The sequence below is a fragment of the Vespa mandarinia genome, chromosome 14 (assembly GCF_050613455.1).
Source record: "Vespa mandarinia isolate Hongniang chromosome 14, ASM5061345v1, whole genome shotgun sequence".
Classification (NCBI taxonomy): Eukaryota; Metazoa; Arthropoda; class Insecta; order Hymenoptera; family Vespidae; genus Vespa; species Vespa mandarinia.
The window spans coordinates 2,713,597-2,737,500 of NC_140823.1; the positions used below are offsets into that span (position 1 = coordinate 2,713,597).

Below are 23,904 nucleotides of genomic sequence, written 5' to 3' on the forward strand. Positions count from 1 at the left end.
TTTTCTTATTTTTCAGCAACTCTCTTTTATTATTCATATTTTTCTTCTTTAATTATGTTTTTAATTATGTCATTAATATGTTATTTCTTTTCATTATGTCTTTTCAGGTCTTTATTATGTACTTTTTAATTATGTTTCTTTAATATTTATTTGTTATTTCTTTTTAATTATGTTTTTATGTTTTTATGTTTTTAGTTAATATATTCTAATTAATTTTTATTTTTAAGCATTAGGTAGGACCCATGAGATGAAGCGGATTGTTGTTTCAGCAGCGTGCAGAGCTACTTCTATTTTTTTATTTTTCTTTTATTCATCTTCTTTTTTTCTTTTTCAGGGATGATCGAGCAATCATGCATCGATATTCAATATGTCTTTTCTTTTCTTTTTTTTATTTTCTCCTTAGCTTCTTTTTTTTCAGGATAGATCGTCAAGGGATAGGTTCTCCTCTGGTCTAATGTGTCATCGCCTGGCTGGATTCATCATCGATTTTTACACGCGAATACGGGCAGGATAGGAGAACACTCGCACATGTGTCGGCGTGCACAGGCGTGGGTGTTCGCGGGCGCGATTAAACTTCGTTTGATAGCTCGTATCGAAAACGCGAATTTAGAGTAGAATCACCGTTTTTTTAATACTCACGTGAATGAACGCGAACGCGACTTAAAAGTCCTACCGGGGACTTCGTTTATATTTGCTCGAATATTCGATTAGATTACCTCGCGAACGCGTTTTTTTTAGAATAGAGTCACCGTTTTCCGAACACTTGCGTGGGTGTCCGGGCGCGATTAAAAGTCCTACCATGGACTTCGTTTAGTGTTGAAATTCGGGGTGCGCGAACGGTTTACCTTGTAGTGCTGTACATAGCTGGCTGATGTTATGACAATCCTAATGTTTGGTAGCGGGGCGGAAATCCCGACAAATATCATGGAAAGTCTAAATACCGGTTAGCATATGTCACTTTGGATTTCAACTTAGAGTCACCGTTATTCTAACACTCACGTGAGTGTTCGCGTGCGCGATTAAAAGTCCTACCGGGGACTTCGTTTTGTTTGTTCGAATATTCGATTAGTTTATTTAGAGTAGAGTCACCGTTTTCCGAACTCTTGCGTGGGTGACCGGGCGCGATTAAAAGTCCTATCATGGACTTCGTTTTAGTGTTGAAATTCGGAGTGCGCTTCGGATTTCAACTTAGAGTCACCGTTATTCTAACACTCACGTAAGAGTTCGCATGCGCGATTGAAAGTCCTACCGGGGACTTCGTTTGATTTCTTCGACATATCGATTAGATTACTTCGCGAATTTGGATAGAACAGTAGAATCTACGTAATTATAACACACGTGAGTGTCGCGAACGCGATTAATACGCTTTGATTGTTCGAAATTCGGATGCACGAATTTAGATGTGCTTAATAATTCGTTATGCCTGAGGCGGAGGGTGTTGAACGGTTAAGCTTTCTGTAAGTGGAGTCCCTGTAGCTAAGGCTAGATACTTCCTGTTAGCTTTGTACCATGCCCAAGATATCCGAAGCGGAAGGCATAAGGGATCGGTATCGCGGAACGCGTATTTTAGAGTAAAGTAGAGTCACCGTTAGCTCGTGGGTCTCCACATGCAGCAACCTCCACGTGGTGAGACCTGGATCGTTAATACTTGCAAAGTTTAATTGTAAATTTTTAAATGCAAGTATTAACGAGCGAATGGCTGCATATTGTATTACTTTTCCCATATCTTTTTAATCTAATTCCAACTAAACATTAATATATTTCGAACTTATATAGCTAATAATTCTTCGAAAGAAGAAATATAACAGAATTTATTGTACAATAATTTCTTACAGATCGACAAGGAAATTTATATATCTCTCTTTTATGTCCGCTGTCATTTCTATTTATTCTTAATTACTCTCATTAATTATCCTTTGCGTACTTCGGGTGGGACCCACGGGCGGGGCCTGTGGGCGAGGGCTTCTGTGCGGGTTGCTGTCTCAGCATCATATAGAACTCTTTCTCTTGTCTTATCTTTTGGGGCTCTCTATTCTTATCTTTCTGGGGCTCTATTTCTTTCTCGGGCTCACGTTTCTATCTCATACTTTTCTTTTTGAATTATGCTTACAACTATGTTATTTCCTTTTCAATATGTATTCTTAATATTTATTTATGTTGCTTCTTTCTAATTATGTGTTTTTGTTTTTAATTATGTTTATTTTCTGTTTATATTATATGTAAATAATATGTTTAATTTTATGTATTTTTTTTTCTTTCTCTTATATTCTGCTTACCTTCTTCTTTTCCAGTATAGATCGTCGAGGGATAGGTTCATCTGCGGACGGATGCATCGTCGCCTGGTTGGATTCATCCTCGATTTTTACGCGCGAATACGGGAAGGATAGGAAGAACACTGGCGCGCGTGTCGGCGGGCACAGGCGTTGGTGTTCTCGGGCGCGATTAAACTTCGTTTGATTGTTCGAATCGAAAACGCGAATTGTAGAGTAGAGTCATCGTTTTTCTAACACTCGCGTGGGTGTTCGGGCGCGATTAAAGGTCCTACCGTGGACTTCGTTTGATTTCTTCAAAATTCCGATGGGGGTACTTCGCGAATTTCGGCCTAACAGTAGAATCTACGTAATTATAACACACACGTGAGTGTCGCGACGCGATTAGTATTTCTAAGGAGTGCGCTTTGATTGTTCGAAATTCGGAAAGCACGAATTCGAATGTGCTTAATAATCCGTTATGTCTGAAGCAGACGGTGCAAATGGTGGAGCTATCTGTAAGAGGTATGTTGTAGCTAAGCTACGCATACCCTGTTAGTTAAGAAGCCAATGCATTGAAGCGGAAAGGTATAGCGGATCGGTATCGCGGTACGCGGATTTTAGAGTAGAGTCACCGTCAGTCCGTGGGTCTCCACATGCAGCAACTTCCACGTAGTGAGACCTGGGTCGGTATTACTTGCATACTATAATTATAATTTCTTTAATGCAAGTATTACTGAGCGAATGGCTGCATATTTTTCTACGTTTCCAATATCTTTTTAATCTAATTCCAACTGAACATTAACATATGTTCATTTTATATCGCTAATAATACTTCAAAAGAAGAAATATGGTAGAATTCTATTGTATAATAATTTCTCAGAGAAACGAAAAGGAAATTTTTTTATCACACTTCAATGTCCGGTGTCATTTCTATTTTTTCTTATTTACTATCATCAATTATCTTTTATATATCTCGGGTGGGACCCATGGGAGGGGCCTGTGTGCGAGGGCTTCTGTGCGAGTTGCTGTCTCAGCATCGTGTAAAGCTGCTTCTCTTTTCTTTTCTTTCTGGGGCTCTCTTTTCTATCTCATATTTTTCATTCTTAATTACTATTATTAATTATGATTTATCAATCTCGGGTGGGACCCATGGGATGGGGTCATGGGTGTGGGCCTCTGTGCGGGTTGCTTTCTCAGCATCTATAGAGCTGCTTCCCTTTAATTCTCTTTTTAGGGCTGTCTTTTCTATTTCATATTTTTCATTCTTAATTGCTATTATTAATTATGATTTATTAGTCTCGGGTGGGACCCATGGGATGGGGACATGGGTGTGGGCCTCTGTGCGGGTTGCTTTCTCAGCATTTTATAGAGCTGTTCCTATTTTCTTATCTTTCTGCAGTTTTCTTTTCTATCTAATATTTTTCTTATTTAATTATATTTTTAATTATGTTATTAATATGTCATTTCTTTTCATTATGACTTTTCAGATTTTTATTATGTTATTTCTTTTTAATTATGTTTCTTTAATATTTATTTGTTATTTCTTTTTAATTACGTTTTTATGGTTTTAATTATATTTTTAATATATTCTTATTAATTATGATTTACAGGTTTTAGGTAGGAAACATTACATGAAGCGGACTGTTGTTCCAGCAGAATGCAGAGCTACTTCTATATTCTTATCTTTTAGCAGCTCTCTTTTATTACTCATATTTTTCATCTTAAATTATGTTTTTAATTATGTTATTAATATGATATTTCTTTTTATTATGTCTTTTCAGATTTTTATTATGTTATTTCCTTTTAATTATGTTTTTTTAGTATTTATTTATGTCATTTCTTTTTAATTATGTTTTTATGTTTTTAGGTTTGTTATTAATATATTCTAATTAATTTTCATTTTTAAGCATTAGGTGGGATCCATGAGATGAAGCGGACTGTTGTTTCAGCAGCGTGCAGACCTACTTCTATTTTCTTATCTTTCTTTTATTAATCTTCTTTTTTTCTTTTTCAGGGATGATCGAGCAATCATGCATCGATATTCAATATGTCTTTTCTTTTCTTATTTTTATTTTCTCCTTAGCTTCTTTTTTTTCAGGATAGATCGTCAAGGGATAGGTTCTCCTCTGGTCTAATGTGTCATCGCCTGGCTGGATTCATCATCGATTTTTACACGCGAATACGGGCAGGATAGGAAGAACACTCGCGCGAGTGTCGGCGTGCACAGGCGTGGGTGTTCGCGGGCGCGATTAAACTTCGTTTGATAGCTCGTATCGAAAACGCGAATTTAGAGTAGAATCACCGTTTTTTTAATACTCACGTGAATGAACGCGAACGCGACTTAAAAGTCCTACCGGGGACTTCGTTTATATTTGCTCGAATATTCGATTAGATTACCTCGCGAACGCGTTTTTTTAGAATAGAGTCACCGTTTTCCGAACACTTGCGTGGGTGTCCGGGCGCGATTAAAAGTCCTACCATGGACTTCGTTTAGTGTTGAAATTCGGGGTGCGCGAACGGTTTACCTTGTAGTGCTGTACATAGCTGGCTGATGTTATGACAATCCTAATGTTTGGTAGCGGGGCGGAAATCCCGACAAATATCATGGAAAGTCTAAATACCGGTTAGCATATGTCACTTTGGATTTCAACTTAGAGTCACCGTTATTCTAACACTCACGTGAGTGTTCGCGTGCGCGATTAAAAGTCCTACCGGGGACTTCGTTTTGTTTGTTCGAATATTCGATTAGTTTATTTAGAGTAGAGTCACCGTTTTTCGAACTCTTGCGTGGGTGACCGGGCGCGATTAAAAGTCCTATCATGGACTTCGTTTTAGTGTTGAAATTCGGAGTGCGCTTCGGATTTCAACTTAGAGTCACCGTTATTCTAACACTCACGTAAGAGTTCGCATGCGCGATTGAAAGTCCTACCGGGGACTTCGTTTGATTTCTTCGACATATCGATTAGATTACTTCGCGAATTTGGATAGAACAGTAGAATCTACGTAATTATAACACACGTGAGTGTCGCGAACGCGATTAATACGCTTTGATTGTTCGAAATTCGGATGCACGAATTTAGATGTGCTTAATAATTCGTTATGCCTGAGGCGGAGGGTGTTGAACGGTTAAGCTTTCTGTAAGTGGAGTCCCTGTAGCTAAGGCTAGATACTTCCTGTTAGCTTTGTACCATGCCCAAGATATCCGAAGCGGAAGGCATAAGGGATCGGTATCGCGGAACGCGTATTTTAGAGTAAAGTAGAGTCACCGTTAGCTCGTGGGTCTCCACATGCAGCAACCTCCACGTGGTGAGACCTGGATCGTTAATACTTGCAAAGTTTAATTGTAAATTTTTAAATGCAAGTATTAACGAGCGAATGGCTGCATATTGTATTACTTTTACAATATCTTTTCAAACTAATTCCAACTAATCATTAACATATTTTTATTTTATATGACTAATAATACTTCAAAAGAAGGAATATAGCAGAAATATATTGTACAATAATTTCTTGGAGAAACGAAAAAGAAATTTTTTTATCACACTTCAATGTCCGGTGTCATTTCTATTTTTTCTTATTTACTATTATCAATTATCCTTTATATATCTCGGGTGGGACCCATGGGAGGGGCCTGTGGGCGAGGGCTTCTGTGCGGGTTGCTGTCTCAGCATCATATAGAACTTTTTCTCTTGTTTTATCTTTTTGGGTCTTTCTATTCTTCTCTTACTTGGGCTCTCTTTTCTTTCTCCGGCTCTCGTTTCTATCTCATATTTTTCTTTTTAAATTATGTTTTCAATTACGTTATTATTGTGTTGTCCTTTTAATTATGTTTTCTTAATATTTATTTATGTTGTTTCTTTCTAATTATGTATTTAATTATGTGTTTAATTATGTGCTTATGTTTTTAATTATGTTTTTAATATATTTTTATTAATTATGATTTATAACCTTTAGGTAGGTCTCATGGGATGGTGCATGCTGCTTCTCTTTTCGTTTCTTTTTCTAAGTTTCTTATCTATTTATATATATTTTCTATTTGTATTTTATATATATGTATATATATTATTTTCTGTTTTATGTATTTTTTTGTTTTTTTTATTTTCTCTTTAGTTTTTTCTTTTCCAGGATAGATCATCGAGGGATATGTTCATCACCGGACGAATTCGTCGTCGCATGACGAGATTCATCATCGATTTCTACGCGCGAATACGGGAAGGATAGGAAGAACACTGGCGCGCGTGTCGGCGGGCACAGGCGTTGGTGTTCTCGGGCGCGATTAAACTTCGTTTGATTGTTCGAATCGAAAACGCGAATAGTAGAGTAGAGTCATCGTTTTTCTAACATTCGCGTGGGTGTTCGGTCGCGATTAAAGGTCCTACCGTGGACTTCGTTTGCTTTTTTCAAAATTCCGATGGGGGTACTTCGCGAATTTCGGCTTAACAGTAGAATCTACGTAATTATAACACACACGTGAGTGTCGCGACGCGATTAGTAGTCTAAGGAGTGCGCTTTGATTGTTCGAAATTCGGAAAGCACAATTCGAATGTGCTTAATAATCCGTTATGTCTGAAGCGGACGGTGCAAATGGTGGAGCTATCTGTAAGAGGTGTGTAGTAGCAAAGCTACGCATACCCTGTTAGTTAAGAAGCCTGTGCATTGAAGCGGAAAGGTATAGCGGATCGGTATCGCGGAGCGCGGATTTTAGAGTAGAGTCACCGTCAGTCCGTGGGTCTCCACATGCAGCAACCTCCACGTGGTGAGATCTGGGTCGTTAGTACTTGCAAAGTCTAATTGTAAATCTTATAATGCAAGTATTATCGAGCGAATGGCTGCATATTTATTAATTTAACCTAAACAGTAATATTTGTATATTATACATTTCTAATCATTATGCTGCAATAAATATATAAATTAGTTAGAAATTGATTTCTTAGGTGGAAGCTCAGAAAGCATTGATTATTATTCGCGTTTTTATTTTATCTTTAAAACAATCTATTGGGTTACAAAGCAATCGAACTATTTCACAACTACAAGCACTAACTTTAAAATCAACAACTATTGTCCGGGATCAATAAATGAAAATTTGTTAAATAATAATGATTAAATCAAGACGTAGCGTTAACATTTGCAATATTATGTATTATTTCAAAAAAGAAATAAAAAATATTAAAGAGATAAAAATGCAAAACTTATTATAAGCTATAATAAAATAAATGAAGGAAAGCACACCATCAGAATTGCATTCGATTTATTACACAAATTACATGCGTATCTATATATCGATACTATATAGAACTAGAAAAAGGGCATTAACATTGAAATTATAATATTTATTATAATTTAATTATTTATTATTCTATATTATATTATTTTAATTATTTATTATTCTATATTATATTATTTTAATTATTATATTATAATTTTAATTATTTTATTATATTGTTTTATTTTTCTCTGTTTCTTAATATTCTATTCTAGACGCACGGTGGCGACAATATTCTATGTTTTCTTTTGTAGTTCATAGCTGTCGCTAAAGTCACATAGGTGATGAACAGTGAAGAAAGAAACCAAAAAAATTGAATAAAGAAAGGAAAAACTGTTCTTTTTTCACTTTTCATTTTTGATTTTTGTTAATAATCTTTTGAATAAAAAATTATTCTGAAAGTAATTTATGTATAATAATATCTCAAGTATATTGATTGTTCGCGATGGTAGCGCACCTATGAATGAAAAAGTGTAGTAAAAATTTTCTCTACGTGCGTTTGACGCTCTTGACATGAAGTGTATTTGAGTGATTAAAAGTGAATATTGGCAAAAGTTATAGGTTAAGGACAATAAATATTTCAATAAAAATTTAACAATTTTATATATAATGGCTAGAATTGCAATACAAAATTATTTGCGAAAATGTAAATGTATTTGGTATATATATTTTTATATACATATATATAAATTTAATTTTATAAAATGATAATAATAAAAATCATTGAAATAATATTTTTTTTTTGTAAATTGTTAATATATAGTTCTTCGAGAACGAAATTCTGTAAGAGCATTTGGATCGAATATTTATCGAAAAGCAATGTCAACACAAGTTTCGGTTGAAGAAAAAGAAGTAAATGGTATGTTTTATATATATATATTTTTTTTTTTATAGTTGTTTGTTTATTAACTATTGTATCTTAACTATTGTATGTATTATTTATTATTTGTACATTAAAATAAATTTTATTTTTCAGATAATAGAAAACATTCTATTAATCCTATGGAACACCCAGACTTTTTTCAAGTACATAACCTTTTTACAATTAAAGATTTATTTAATGGAATGGTACATTATGGTCACAAGGAAGGTACATTGCATGAAAATATGCGTCCATTTATATTTGGTTCAAGATTAGGACATTTGATAATAGATTTGAACCAAACGACTGAACTTTTACGACAAGCTTTGAATTTTACTGCTCATATCGCACTTCATGGTGGATTAATTTTATTTATTTCCAAGAATCCTTCAAGCACTTGTATAATTGAAAAAACTGCTTTGAATTGCCAAGAATATGCATTAACTAGAAACTGGAAGTCTGGAATATTTACAGATTCTGTTAAAATATTTCGTTTCGAAACAAGATTACCTGATCTGTGTATATTTATTCACACACTTGACAATGTTGTTGCTCCACATCCTGCGATTATTGAAGCAGCAAAAATGTGCATACCTACTATTGGCATTGTTGATACAAATTGTAATCCTAATCTTATAACATATCCTGTTCCTGGCAATGATGATACACCATGTGCCATTGAACTTTATTGTAGTCTTTTCTGCGAGGCAATATTGCGCGGCAAAAATGCCAGGAAGCTTATGTTAAAAAAATTAGAATCTGTTAAAAAGTGATTTTAAATATGTCATGTATAAACATGTAAAATATAATGTCTCTTTTAATGTATATTTTATTTATTACATAATATCATATTATACATAATATAATCCTTTTATTTTTATAAAAATAATATATTGCATATTATGCATTAAAAAATCCAAACAATTGTTACAATTTATTTGCATTTTTGGCATCTCGTAGCTTCTTTAAATATTGTTTACCCATGAACTTTATAAACCTTAAATTTAAACCATCATTTTATTTATAAAATTAAATTAAATTCTTCAAATCTTTCACAAAACTATTTATCTAATAAAATAATTTAAATTAAGATTGTACTATTTCTGTTACATACCATTCACCCATATTTGGAAAATATTTTATTAAATATGCCACGAATAATATAGACGGTTGTGAAATCCATGCCTCAGAAACTTTGTTTGCGATTGCAAATGCTGATAAATCAGCGCAACGTTCTGCGCTAACCTTATTACTGGCTTTATCTGTTTCTATTCCAAATTTCTGGAAAATGATAAAATGACATTATTATTGTTATTATTATTATTATTATTATTATTATTATATAGAGAAATAATCAAATTACCTCTCCTGATTTTTCTGTGAAAGCTTCTGCTAGAAAGTTTGTTTGAATTGGTCCAGGGCATATTATAGTGACAGAAGGAAAATTTTTGCCATATTTTTCTACACGATAGGAATCAAAATAACCCTAAAAAAGAAAAAGATTGGGATATACAAATAAATTATGTAAATACAAAATAAATCTCTTAATTTCTTATTTTCAAAAAATACTAACATGCAATGCGTATTTGCTACCAGTATAACTTGCTGAGTAAGGAGCTGGAAAAATTCCACTTAAACTAGATATAACTATAATCTGACCGAGATTATTTTGTAAGAAATATTTCATTACTATACGAGATAATGATAAGTATGAAAACACATTCAATTCAAATATTTCTCTATCCACACTTAGCTCAATATTTTCCCAATGTGCTCTTTGACTTCGTCCTGCATTATTAATCAATATGTCAAGCTGAAAATAAGATCATTGCAATTATAAATTATCAATCGCTTTTAAAAATTCTATATATCTAATATCATTTTAAATAATATTATAAGTATTATAATGAATAATATTATTATATAGAAATAAAATATAATAAAGGTCTTTTATACCTTGCCAAATTGTTTAATAATTGTATCAAATGCTTCCTGATGTAAGTTCATATTACAAACATCTAATGTAAGTACTAGCACATCATCGTCTTTCAAGTCAGCATTTTCTATGAGAAAAGTTCTATAGATGTTTTTCCTTTTTTTTTTTTTTTTTTTTTTTTTAATGTGTCATATATGCTTACTATATAAACATTTTTCTAATATTTCCATAATATTTCAAAGAGAATAAAAAAATGTTTACCTTGTAAACAAACTTTCTTAACATTTTGTAATAGTAACTCTCTTCTAGCAGATAATATTAATTTACATCCAGCTTTTGCTAATACGTATGCTAAGTGTTCTCCAATTCCACTGGAAGCTCCAGTTATCCAGACAACTTTACCTTTCAATGTATCTACAAAATCAAACATAATATGATGATATGATTTTTATCAATATTCAACGACATATAATGTCTATATTATATAAATTATTTATATTTATATGTTTATTGATACTTACCAATAGATTTTCCAAATTTGCTTAATAAAGCAAGTTCTAAATTACAATCCATGCACCAAGGATAAATGAGAATGGCAAGAATATAACAAACATAGATCAGCCCAATAAATGTTAAAAGATCCATATTTCTTCGAATAAGTACAATCAATTCTAGAAAACTTCATAAATAATAATTACCGATTCATTCACAAAGAATTCACTAAGAATATAAGCGAACATTAACATGTGCCAGCATTGATAAAAATCAAACTATTATGATAAAGTGGATTTCTTATCACTTCTTTCATGTTACATTATTATATCTATATATATATATAGAGAGAGAGAGAGAGAGAGAGAGAGAGAAAGAGAGAGAGAGAGAGAGAGAGAGAGAGATAAACTTATTTTTAGTATATACTAGAATAAAAATAGTATTATCATTTAAATGGTTTCATTATCTACCTCACAAACAATACTATGACTTCAAGAATGTATATTTTTTTAACTGCGTATAAACTTTTTTCGGTTTTATATGATAATGAAGAAGAATAATGCATACCTTATTTATTTCCTTATGATCACACAACTTTTACAATTATTATTTATTATATAAAAGGAAAAATAATTACTGTTATATCATATTACTATTAATGATATTTTATGAATATAACAATTTATACAAAAATAATTAACAAATTAGACTTAACAAATACTCAACTATTATTTGTAAAAGTTATTTTATAATGAAATATTCGATATTTCGATTCTATTCGATATGAAATTATATTAATTAATATTAATTAATATTAAATATTCGATATGAAATAGTCGTATTTAATAAAATTATTTCCGTATGATATTTACAGATGTTCGAAGAGAAAAAAAAAAATTTCCTTAAGGCTACTACTGAATGTATTTACAAATGTTACAACCAATCTTTTAATTGCAATTCTCAATAAATTTTTATATATCAAATAATCATTTGATATATAATAAGATAAAGACAGGTTGTAACTTATATTTATGGTATAAATAGTGTCTAAAAAAAAAGAAAAAAAAAGAAAATTTTTACGAGTGATTTTCATACGAAAAAAGTCTTGTTTCAATCATACGAACGTTCGATTTTTTAACTTCGAATAATTCATTGATCACTTTAAACGATAAAATATTGCAATACAAATAATTTATATAATATTTTTGCTCATATTCATTTTAATTATTAAAACTCTTTTTGAATTTTTATCATAACGAATCAGCGTCATTCCAAAATTATCAAAATAAATGGAAACGTGCAAGTCATTTTGTGACTGAACAAATTTTGCAAGAAATTCGCCTAGAAAATTTTGTTTCGTAACATTTAAATAAATATATTTTTCTGTCATCTTGAATATTTGTTTGTTTTTTGTTGTTTTTTTGTTCTTTTTTTGTTCTTTTTTTCTTCAAAATATATAATAACTCTCGAAAGATCGTGTAAATATTTTTCGTGATAATTCATAGAAAAATCACTGATAATTCATTAGAAAAGGATTTAATATTGCGCGAAGTAGTTAAAAATGTATTGTTATTTTATATTATATAAATTAAAAGAAAAAAAAAAAACATTGTATATCACAGTAGAAAACTCACTTGTAAAAATCTAACTTATAGACACTTGATTTGTAGTAACCTAACTTGTAATAACTTGTTTTGTAAAAACTTGTAAAAGGCTGATTTTTAAAGAGCTGACTTGATAATAAATAATCAAATGTATGGTAATTTTCGCTTGAAATTCATTTTATATTTGTAGCATGACATCATACCGCTATATATATTATGTATATGTTTGTGAATTGTGTCATTATGTTTTTGACATTCGTTTCAATGATACATTTCTACGAATAATTTATACAAAACTATAACTATAAATTGTGTTCTGAATTGTTTCCTTTCTTTTCCTTTTTTCTCTTTTGTCTTTGCATTCAGAAAATTAAGAATTTTTTTATTTCATTTTATTTTCTCTATTTCATTATTTTATTATATAAGAAACCGAGCTCTGATTTTAATATAATCGTAAATTTTCGTAGACTGATTAAAAAAATCCAAATGTATTCTTGTTTCTCATTACATTCATTCTATACTTATATATTAGGTTGGAAACTATGAAACGGGCATTAATAAAAAAAAAAAAACTAAACAAAAACGTTCGTTTCATAGTTTCCAACCTAATATTAAGATCATTCGTTTAATTATATTATTTAGTTAGTTAAATAGTATCTTTATTCGTTCATGATTCATCTATCCCTAGAATATAGCCAAGTGTCATTTTGGACATCTTTTATCAGGTGTGAAAACCCAACAGAGCCAAGACTTTCAATATAGCAAGTTACTTAGAATGGGCGGTACTTTTAACTTTATGTTCTCACAATTTCTGATATTTTATGTTTCTAGACAGAATTATAGAACCACGATATACAATTTGAACGGAAAGAATCTTAGAAGAAGTCATCATTGATTTATGCATACATTTAAATCGGTCAAAGGGTCTTAATTGTGATTAAAAATAAAAACTTGTTAAAAATTTATTCGTTTAAATTTAATTTAAGAAAGCGACATTACATTCCGTTTCGCCTAATTAATCACATATATTATAAAAAATAATAAACTATTACAACTAGTTATAATATATAATATTTAGATTGAAATATATTACATTTTATATAAAATATAAAATATAATAATATAAAATATAATATATTTAAATCTAAGAAGAAGATATAACTATATTTACAAATTGATATTTACAATAGCAATTAGTATAAAATATATTGTAAATTTGTTTTAAGTAATTTTCAAAAAAATAAGAATTATTTTTTATCAAATGTTTATTTCTACTATGATACATAACTATCATTGAATAATATTAAAAATGATCAAATCTTTTGTTTATTCTATTTTATTTATATTTTAAGCTCGTATATGAAGATCATGATCAATATGAGAATAATATTAATTCAAAGAAAATTGTGATATTTTGTTCGAACTGATAAATCTACTTTTTTCATGTTCTCGATAGCTTCCTTTTCAACATGTAATAAGCAAGAATTTGATAGAAAATGAAGAAGATTATTAGAACGAACAGATTGAGCCAATATTGTTCATCTGTTAATGCCAATTCTTTTATTATTATTTTCGGTATACGAAATGGACAATATATATTATTAGGACAATCAAGTTTCTCACGGTTGTATCCGTAGATCGATTGAATCAAACCTTCAAAGGCGTACTTCATGTAACTGAAGTAAGTAAAATAATAGAAGTATTTTGGTATGTGATTTAACAGAATTAAACTACCCTGGAACAATATAAATATTGCTAGAATTATTGAACTTATGAAGATACCATTCACGGGAGTGAGCAAAGAACCGATAATCAATCCGAAGCTATTACCGATGATTGTTATCAGAGTATTGATCCCAAAGAACATGAAAAATCTAAATGATTTGTGAGGTTGACTGAGAAAATACGAAATGGAACAGTAAGAGAAAGTGAAAAATATTTGGATAGATATCTCGACTATTACCAAAGCTAAATAATAAGTTCTCAGATTATACCAATTGTTAAATTCCTCCTTTTTTAATATTTTCAGTTCTAGAGGAATTTTCAATACAGCTGGTATTACGCTGAAAAAGGAGAGATAAATAATACTGCCAGCAAGAAATTTTATATTCTTTAAAATTAGATTACCATCGTTACCAAAATTTATATAGAATACACCTATAAGTATACTTAAGGAAACATGTACGAGCATCTTAAAATAAAATAATGTCCAATCTCTGTGAAATAGTATGATGCTGCGATTTAATAAAATAAATAATCTCTTAAATTCGGACGGTGTGTTTATTAGGATGACTATTTTCTCTTCTTTGTTCTCTTCGATTATCGACAATTTTTTCATGGAGTTTTCTCGCGAGATATCTTTTTTATTCTCGACTATTGCTACGAGTTGATCGTTGAAGTTTCCATACTCATTGCTAACGACTTCTATTATAAAATCCGCGGGATTATGATATTTTGGACAATGTAAACCTAATTTGGCAAAATAGTCGACTGTGTTTTTAGACGTTCCATCGTACATGCAACGTCCATCGGCTAACAAATAAATATGATCGAACATCTCGTAAATAGTAGCGCTAGGTTGATGAATTGTACATATTATCGTCTTATTATCTCTCGCTAGATTTTTAAGCATTTTAATGCATTGAACGGATGAATAAGAATCGAGACCTGTCGTAGGCTCGTCTAAAAACATAATTGAAGGATTATCGACCAATTCCAACGCGATACTAACTCTTTTCTTTTGTCCGCCGCTCAGTATATCCGTACGTTTGTTCTTATCTTCCAACAAATCCAATGTATTTAAAATATTGTCGATCAAAATCTGTTTCATCTTTTGATTCAGATTGTCACCTATCTTCAAATTCACTGATATCATCATTAATTCATTCACCGTAAATAAATTAGGAAGATAATCTTCTTGTAATATATAACAGGAATACTTTCTATGTTTCGTCCAGGATTCTTTATTTCCTTTTTTGTCGAGATAATTTATCTTGCCTTTTAATTTTTTCTCCTGTTTAAATCCCGTCAATATGTTCAATAACGTAGACTTCCCAGCTCCCGATGGACCTATTATAGCTGACATCTCACCGGATTTGAAATATCCGTTGATCCCTTTAAGGATTTGTTTTTTTTGACCAAGAAATCCATTTGGCTTTTCGTACACCACATCAGAAAACTCGATGTCTATCGATTTATGCATCGTCAGATTCAACCGCACTAATTTACTATACATTTTTGAATATTTGCTTTTCTTCTCTCTTTCTCTCTCTCTTTCTCTTTCTCTTTCTCTTTCTCTTTCTCTTTCTCTTTCTCTTTCCCCTTTTTCTTTGTTTTCTCACTATATACAGGTTAATTTAATAAAAAAATATTTTCTTCTAAAGTGATCAGATATTATTAATGATTAGATACAGTGTTTTTCTTCTCAATAAAGTATCAGGATATCGAATGTCAATAGTTCATATTTCAGAATTCCATAGAATTCCATACCTGTTGCCTTATAAAGAAATCTTCAACTAGTTTTGGGAAAATTGACATCAAAAGTGCCCTAAAAATGTAATAAAAGTTTCGAATGAATAATTCGTTTCATTTGAATCTTTTTTTTTTTTAAATGAATTAATTCAAGATAACATTTGAAAAAAAAGAACTAATAAATGTGATATAGTAAAAACAAAAACGAAGAAAAAAAAAACGAGGAAGAAATATTGTATGTAAAATATTATCTTTTTTTTTATTTTTCGTTTTATCAAATTATGAAATTTACGGTAAGGGTAAAACCTTTTTTTGTTACGAATTTATATGAATTTTTTCCTTCAGACCAGAGCGAAATTGTTTTTACGACTAGAGTTACTAGTACTTATAATAGTACTAAGTTCAATAGTAATGGTAGTTAAATTATAGTAATGTACTGCTAATTAAATTATCAATAAGTAATAATTGACAATTTAATTAATTAAAATTGAAATTGAGCACAGTTTTGGCTCGATATTATGCAATTGGTTGATATGCCATCTATATAGAATTCAATGAACTTTCATGTCTAACTGACCTACTGCCGATAAGTGATCGACCGACAAATATTATCGTTTAAAATAATTATTTTTTAAATACTTACCTAAACTAAAAAAAGTATTCACCGTTAATACAAGTTTTATGATTATTAATTTATTTTACGTAATTCAAATGTATTACGTAAAACAATTATATCAAAGAAATTTCTGTATGTAACCAGGATTTTTAAGATAATAATACCAAAAATTAAATAGATCTCCTCGACCAACGTTGTTCTATATAAAGAAATTTTAAAAATTGAAAAATTAAAAAATTAATAATTTAAAAAGAAACATTTGAACATAATAAAATATTATTTTTGATCTTACCTTTTAATTATTCACAGTATTACAATGATGCAGAATGAATTTCACAAAAGAACCAAATGTGACGGTGACACCGTAATAAAGCAACGTATAATTTCTGTATATGTAAAAGTAAATAATTAAGCTTAAAAATAGATACTAAATGATAAAATTAATAATGATAATCTAAATAATCACGTTATATAAGAATGATAAATTTACGATGTCTATTGATGTCTATATTTATATTAACTTACATTAAAACGTTGCAACTTATCATGAAACTATCATTATTTTGCAATTTTATCAGCATAAAATTTTATATTACTTAGTTTTCAAACGTGTTTTTTTTTTTAATAATTTAACATCATACAATTAAATATGTTACATATGTGGATCAAATATATTAATAAGTGAATTTTGAAATTAAATTATATTATATTCTAATAATAACTTTATTTATAGTATTTATTTTATTAATGAAATATCCAATGTTTATAGAAACGAAAGTTTGAGATTGTTTGATGATTATTAAAAAAAAAAAAAAAAAAAAAAAAAAATAAAGAAAAGCGACATTTTTCTAACTAATCATAACTAATAAAAAATAGAAAATAAAAATATACCAATCATTCAATAGAGACATTACAATATCTTTGTCACAACAAAATGATAGAAATTCTCCATTGTGATAAATAATAAAATAAAAAGATTCATAATGACTTTCAATTAAATATTATTGAGAATCATCGAAAAACACTTTCTTTCACTTAATAGTAATAATATATTTAATATTAATGTTAATCCTAAATGATATTTACTAATACGTACTATATATACGTTCTACGATACATATTTGTTATCGAACTATCAAAGTATTCACAATAAAATTTATATTAACACCTTTTAACACCATCGACGCAATTTTATTATACGCATTCGCTTTAACTTGCTCTAAATGAATCATAGCTCGTGAAACTTCGTCTTTTATAGAGACGCTAAAATTTGCATAACGGCATATATATTTTTACAATGAGCGAGTTGTTTTAATGAAACAACACAGATTGCCTGTTGTTGGAGCAAAAATCTTATTTAATAATTACCAAGGAATATAAAGTATGACTAAATAATCATCTATTACGTCAGAATCTAATTTTCAACAAAACGTTACTTCTATGAAAGTATATTTTGATCTATAAAGAATATGTAATTAAGTATTATGTGAATAATCAGATGACCTATATACGTATATATCATACGACTTAAATAACACAAATAAATAACGAAAGTCTCATTAGAATAGACAAAAAAAAATATCTCGTATCATATCGTATCACATTGAGCTATTACAATATATTTATAAAATATCATAAAAAATATGCAATGATAATCATAAATATAAAAACAATTAGGGATACGTAACGCGGATTGTTTATAAAAAAATTTATTAATAAACCTTTAATAAATCAAACGGCAAATATTCTATTCTATCAAATTTTTATTTATATTTTATTAAATTCATACTTATATCGCTGCGATAATCTGTGAAATTTTCATACTCATTAATTAAATATATTTATAAAATATTGTATTTAACAATAAAATACGTAATTCATGAAATATTTATGAAGTATTTTTATCCCTACATGAAAACATATTTCTCGGGTAGCAAATAAATATCACGTAAATATCAGATGTGGTTTAATGGTTACATAAATTATTATATTGCTTTTAATTGCACAATTCCGAAGCCTTTTTATTTAATGAGAATTCAAACTAGACAAAAAAAAAAAGAAACTCATAATCGGAGTATTTATACGTATGCCGTTCAATTTAAAATTTATTAAAAATTGTTTTAATCTAGCGTACATATCTAAAAAAATATCATCGATCAGAATCTGTTTTTGTTCTTCCGATTCAAATTGTCTTTTTTTTTTTTTTTTTTTTTTTTTTAATATCCCTTCGATCATTCATGTATTGAACAATTAAATTGTATTATTATTATACATTCTGACTTTTTGTTCTGATACATAAACATCAATCATTTTTTTACTCTTTCTAATTTATTCTACAAAACTATCTGTTTTCTTTCTTTCTGATAGTTTATGATAGAATATCTCTCCCAGTATGATTTTCTTGTATTTTTCTTATTCTGAAGTAGATCGACCCGTTCATATATATCATTTTTTTTATCATTTGCCATTTAAATACACTTATATATCAAATGTATATCATTGAATATTAATGATAAATCATTTTTTCTTTTTTATTTTACCTTTATTATGACTATATAGCTTTTCAAACAAATTTCAATGTAATAGTGGAAAAGTTAGTATCAAATGATTTTGAAATATTTAATAAAAGTTACAAATGAACTTTTAATTGGACATTCTTTATTTTCTATTTTCTCTCTCTTTTTTTTCTTTTTTCTTTTTTTTTTTTTGAAATGCGATATTTTTCTACTCTAGATTATTACGTTTTCGGCATAACATCATAGAAAAAAAACATGCTATACTTATATAGATTTTTTCTTATATAGAAGAGAAAGAGAGAGAGAGAGAGAGAGAGAGAGAGAGAGAAAAAACTAGAAACAAAGAATAATTAATATTATCTAAATTAAAACTGGATAGATAATAAAAATAAATATATAATCATTTCAACATAGGCTAAAGTTTCGCGCGATATCACAAAATTGATTGATGTGCCATCTATACAAAATTCGATGAACCATTTACCGGCTTACCGATTGTCGATAAGTATACCGACCGATAAAATATATTATCGATAATATATGACTGTATTATGCGGCGATCTTTCATACATGCAAAATCCATCGGCAAGCAAATAAATATAATCGAACATTTCGTAAATGGCCACACTAGACTGATGTATCGTACATATTATTGTTCTATTGTCTCTCGTCAATTTTCTTAATATTTTGACTGACTGACTGACTGACTGATTGATTGACTGACTGACTCTGCCTGACTGACTGATTAACTTACTGACTCTGACTGACTGACTGATTGATTGACTGACTGATTGACTGAATGACTGATTGACTTTTTGTCCTATTCTTTATTTCGTTGTCTATCTTAGTCTACATTTTTCTCTCTCTCTCTCTCTCTCATTCTCTCATTCTCAATATCTCAACCCGTTTTTTTTCTTTCATAAACAACGTATCTCATAAAAACAAACAAACGAAGCACTGTTCGATTGCCAATCAATTCGTCTCATACACACACGCACATAATTAATTAATGTTAGAAAACCTGAATCTTTTTTTATTCGATTGTCGATGATATAAGCTTATATCCTGTAATAATAATCAATAATATTCATTTCAAGTTTTCATTTAAAACAAAACAAAAAAAAGAAGAGGAAGAAAAAAAACAATAGTGCAAACTACAAAATCCATCATTTTGAAAAGACAGTTCCAATTTCATTTCTCATTTTAATATTAACTTTAGCCAGGAGAAAAGAAGAAAAAAATAAATTTGACTTGTATCATACCTCTACATACGTATCTCCCCATTACTCCGAATTTAAATATTTCATTCAGGGGAAAAAAAAAAGAAAAAAAAAAAAAGAAAAAAAAAAAGATCTATAGTGCAAGTGCAAAATGCATTTTGTGTTGTTGCACTTTTGAAAAGAAGAAGAAAAAAATTCAATATCGGTACTAAATTATTTCCTATTCTTTTTTCTTTTTTTTTTTCCTCTCTATATCAGTTAAGAAAAAAAAAGAATAAAGTAGATAATATTTTGCATTAAAATTGTACAAGTCACTCAATTTAATAATATTTCTTTAACATAAATACATATTTATGAAGAAATTAATTCAAAGGTCTCAATGGCTCAGTGGTTCTAAAGCAAGCAAAGTCTTTTATTCCGGAAAGCGAAAGATCCGGGTTCGAGTCCCGGTTCAGAGAGAGGTGGGATTTTGGGTGGGTAAAAAAAAAAATATATCCTCCCCATCATCCATCCCTCCCCGGCGGGAGAATGCCCCGGTTATAATGTTTTCACGTGTTTGTTGTTTATATTATAAAGATAATAATATATTTCATTTGTAAAAGAAATTTATAATTTATCGTCATCAATCGCGTGTGGGATTATTAGCTCGGGAGCATTTTTAAGCAGGGGGGGGTCTCTCTCTCTGGATAGCTTAAATGGGAAATTAAAAAGCATTCGCCCGGTAAAAATTATATAAAGATATATAATTTAAAAATTATAAATTTATATCTTTAAGGACACACTTGCTTTAAAAAAAAAAAAAAAAAGAGAACCCTCCTTAGCCAAGTTTCTCAAGACCTTAATTTTTTTTTTTATTTTTTTTTTATTTACGAATTCTCCATAACAATTACTACGCTAACTATTACGTACGTATATAATTTTATAGTTTTAAATATATATGGCAATAATAAAAATATTCCCCATAAATATATATGTATGTGTGTGTGTGTGTGTATATGTGGGAATTTCTTCTTACCTTATGTATTTAAATGAATAAATTAAAATGATAAACGATTAGTTATCTGATTTGATTTTTTTTTCTTTTTTATTTTTTTCGAACAAACAAAAATTTATTTCATTTCATCGTTAAAATAATTACATCGTATTATATTATTTACGAATAATTTCTAACAAATAATTTCATCGAATTCGAAGTGTGACTAAAATGTAACGAAAAAAAAACTAAATAATTTGTAATCATGAGTATATCGTTTAATAGTTTAAATATATCGGCAATGTAAAAATATTCTCATAAATAAATAAATATATATATATATATGTGTGTTTGTGTGTGTACATGTATATGGGAATTTTTTCTAATCTTTTCGAAAATACATGTATCCCATTTAAATGAATAAATTAAAATGATAAACGATTAATTATCCGATTTGATTTTTTTTTTGTCTTTTTGTTTTTTCAAACAAATACAAAATTAATTCTATTCCATCATAAAAATAATCGTATTATATTAATTACGAATGTTCTGACGAATGATCTTATCGAAGTCGAAGTGCGATTAAAATAACAAAACAAAACAAAAAAAAAAAAAGCTTATAATCACGAGCATCAAAAAAACAAAAAAAAAAGGAAAGAAAAATATTAACAATTATCTTACTTATTAGTCAATATAATTCAAAAAACAAATTTGACCTTCTTTTTTTTCTCACCCTCTCTCTCTCTCTCTCTCTCTCTCTCTCTCTCTCGTTCTCTCTCTCTCTCTCTCTCTCTCTCTCTCTCTAATTTATCTCTGTAAATGTAAATGTCAGACGTTTATTATACACAATGAGACACATGTATAGTAATAGTAGTATACAATCTAAGATGAACCATGTATATTACCTATATATTATATATAAACGCGAATGTATTTAAAGGACAATAATGGATAACAATTTCTTTATAACAATAATCTATTCACAACAATGATATGATAAAAGTAGTATATATATATATATATATACATACATATACATATACATATATATATATATATATCCATAGATAACAATTTTGTTCGGGGAAACAGTGTACAATTTTGGGTTACATAAATAACAACACGATGACTTTTACACAAAAAGCACGCGAACACTCCACTCGGTTATGCTCATTTTTGATTACTCTTTTTTTATATTTTTTTTTTCTTTGCGCAGGGGTGGGAGGCTAATATATAATTTCTTTTATGTGTATATATATATATATATATATACACGTATATATATAATTTTTTTTTGTTTTTCTTACACGTATCCGTGCAAATTGCGCAATCACGTTACATATACATTATTATATTATTAGGCTCGGCTATAATTTGTAGACATTTTTTTTTTTATAAATTATTTTTTAATTATAATATAACACGACTATATCTTTATTTCCAACTTTGTTTTCGTTATTTTTCCTCTGTACGTGTATTTATGTATGTATATATGTGTGTGTGTGTGTATATATATATCTATTTGTATGTGTATGTGTTTATGTGTGGTCCTTTTTTTTTCTTCCTCTTTCAATACACGTTTATCTTTCTTTTCATCGACATATTGTATATATGTATATAATATAATAAATAAATATTAAATCATTCACTTTCATTCGTTAAATCAATTTCTCATTCATTAAAATCAATCACACAATAGTCACGTAATAAATGAAAATCATCTGTGGCGAATGATTACGATGAGATCGACGAAATGTTTTTGCGAAGAACAAAAGGAAATGAAAAAAAAAAAAAAAAAAAAAAAGAAAGAGAAGAAGAGAGATATAGAAATAGCTTTGGTAGTTACACGGCTATATGTAAGAGAAGTATATTGTGAGTGTGTGTGTTTGTGTGCGTAAATAAAAATAAAAATAAAAATAAAAATAAAAAGAAAAAAAGCTAATGTTTTTTTCGGAGATCGGATTAATATTTTTTTTTTCTTTTCTTTTTTTTCGATCGATAAGATTTACGTATCTAACGACGTAACAACAAGCAGAAAACATGAAAAAAAAAAAAAAAAAAAAAAAAAAAAATGAAAAAAAAAAAAGAAAGGATTACAAAAGTATATGCACGTATCGTTTTTACATGTATTTCGTTTCGTGGATCGATTGAAAAATATTAAATTAATTCGAAAGATGTATCTACTTTTTTCTTTTCCATTCCTTTTTTTTTCTCGCAATAGAAATGTAATTTTTACGTCTACAGTGTATGTATATATATATTTTTTTTTGTATTCTTTTTGTTTTTTTTTTTTTATTTTCTAATTGGTCACAACGTACCGCTCCAGATTGTTTAAATGTTAACGCGTTAATTGCCCAAATGTTTTTACTATAGTACAATTAACAAAGATGTCGATTAAGTTTATTTCATTTTATTTTACTCTATTTCTTCTCTTTTTATTTTTATTTTTTTCTTTTCTTTTTCCTTTTATTTTATTATTTTTTTTTTGTTTTGTTTTTCTTTTGTAATTAACGACGAAGCATGGCATAAGCATTATTGTTGTTATTATTATTATTATTATTATTATTATTATTATTATTATTATTATTATTACTATTATTATTATTATTATTATTATTGTTATTATTATTATTATATTTGTTGATCGATAAAATTCAATTCGCTAAATTAAGAATTGACTATCACATTATTTATATGTA

At 28.9% G+C, this 23,904-nt stretch overlaps 2 protein-coding genes and 1 pseudogene across 7 annotated transcripts; 1 reads left to right on the forward strand and 2 right to left on the reverse strand.

Moving 5' to 3' along the window:
• Positions 1-7,957: 7,957 nt before the first annotated feature.
• Positions 7,958-9,370, forward strand: mRpS2 (mitochondrial ribosomal protein S2). Of its 2 annotated transcripts, none has more exons than XM_035862215.2 (3): positions 7,958-8,174; positions 8,279-8,374; positions 8,492-9,370. In XM_035862215.2, the coding sequence occupies exons 2-3, from the start codon at positions 8,335-8,337 to the stop codon at positions 9,148-9,150; spliced, it is 699 nt and encodes a 232-aa protein (XP_035718108.1). In that variant the 5' UTR covers positions 7,958-8,174; positions 8,279-8,334; the 3' UTR covers positions 9,151-9,370. The 2 variants fall into 2 exon arrangements, with proteins under 2 accessions (XP_035718108.1, XP_035718107.1); XM_035862214.2 differs by having other exon boundaries at positions 7,958-8,161; positions 8,492-9,369.
• On the reverse strand, positions 9,211-12,595 carry LOC118439931 (dehydrogenase/reductase SDR family member 7). Of its 3 annotated transcripts, XM_085661246.1 has the most exons (9): positions 12,440-12,491; positions 11,373-11,405; positions 10,835-10,992; positions 10,575-10,727; positions 10,334-10,440; positions 9,951-10,190; positions 9,741-9,863; positions 9,492-9,658; positions 9,211-9,374 (listed from the first exon to the last, which is right to left on the reverse strand). In XM_085661246.1, exons 3-9 carry the CDS (start codon positions 10,956-10,958, stop codon positions 9,305-9,307), a joined length of 984 nt encoding a protein of 327 aa, XP_085517372.1. In that variant the 5' UTR covers positions 10,959-10,992; positions 11,373-11,405; positions 12,440-12,491; the 3' UTR covers positions 9,211-9,304. The 3 variants fall into 3 exon arrangements, with proteins under 3 accessions (XP_085517372.1, XP_035718105.2, XP_035718106.2); XM_035862212.2 differs by lacking the exon at positions 11,373-11,405 and having other exon boundaries at positions 10,835-10,984; positions 12,440-12,576; XM_035862213.2 differs by lacking the exon at positions 11,373-11,405 and having other exon boundaries at positions 9,213-9,374; positions 12,440-12,595.
• Positions 12,596-13,673: 1,078 nt separating this feature from the next.
• LOC118439930 (ATP-binding cassette sub-family G member 1 pseudogene) lies at positions 13,674-17,715 on the reverse strand (annotated as a pseudogene). 2 transcript variants are annotated; one of them, XR_014982954.1, is made up of 4 exons: positions 17,665-17,715; positions 16,789-16,882; positions 16,524-16,695; positions 13,674-15,956 (listed from the first exon to the last, which is right to left on the reverse strand). The product of XR_014982954.1 is annotated as an ATP-binding cassette sub-family G member 1 pseudogene, transcript variant X2 (transcript). The 2 variants fall into 2 exon arrangements; XR_014982953.1 differs by having other exon boundaries at positions 17,593-17,714.
• Positions 17,716-23,904: the final 6,189 nt, after the last annotated feature.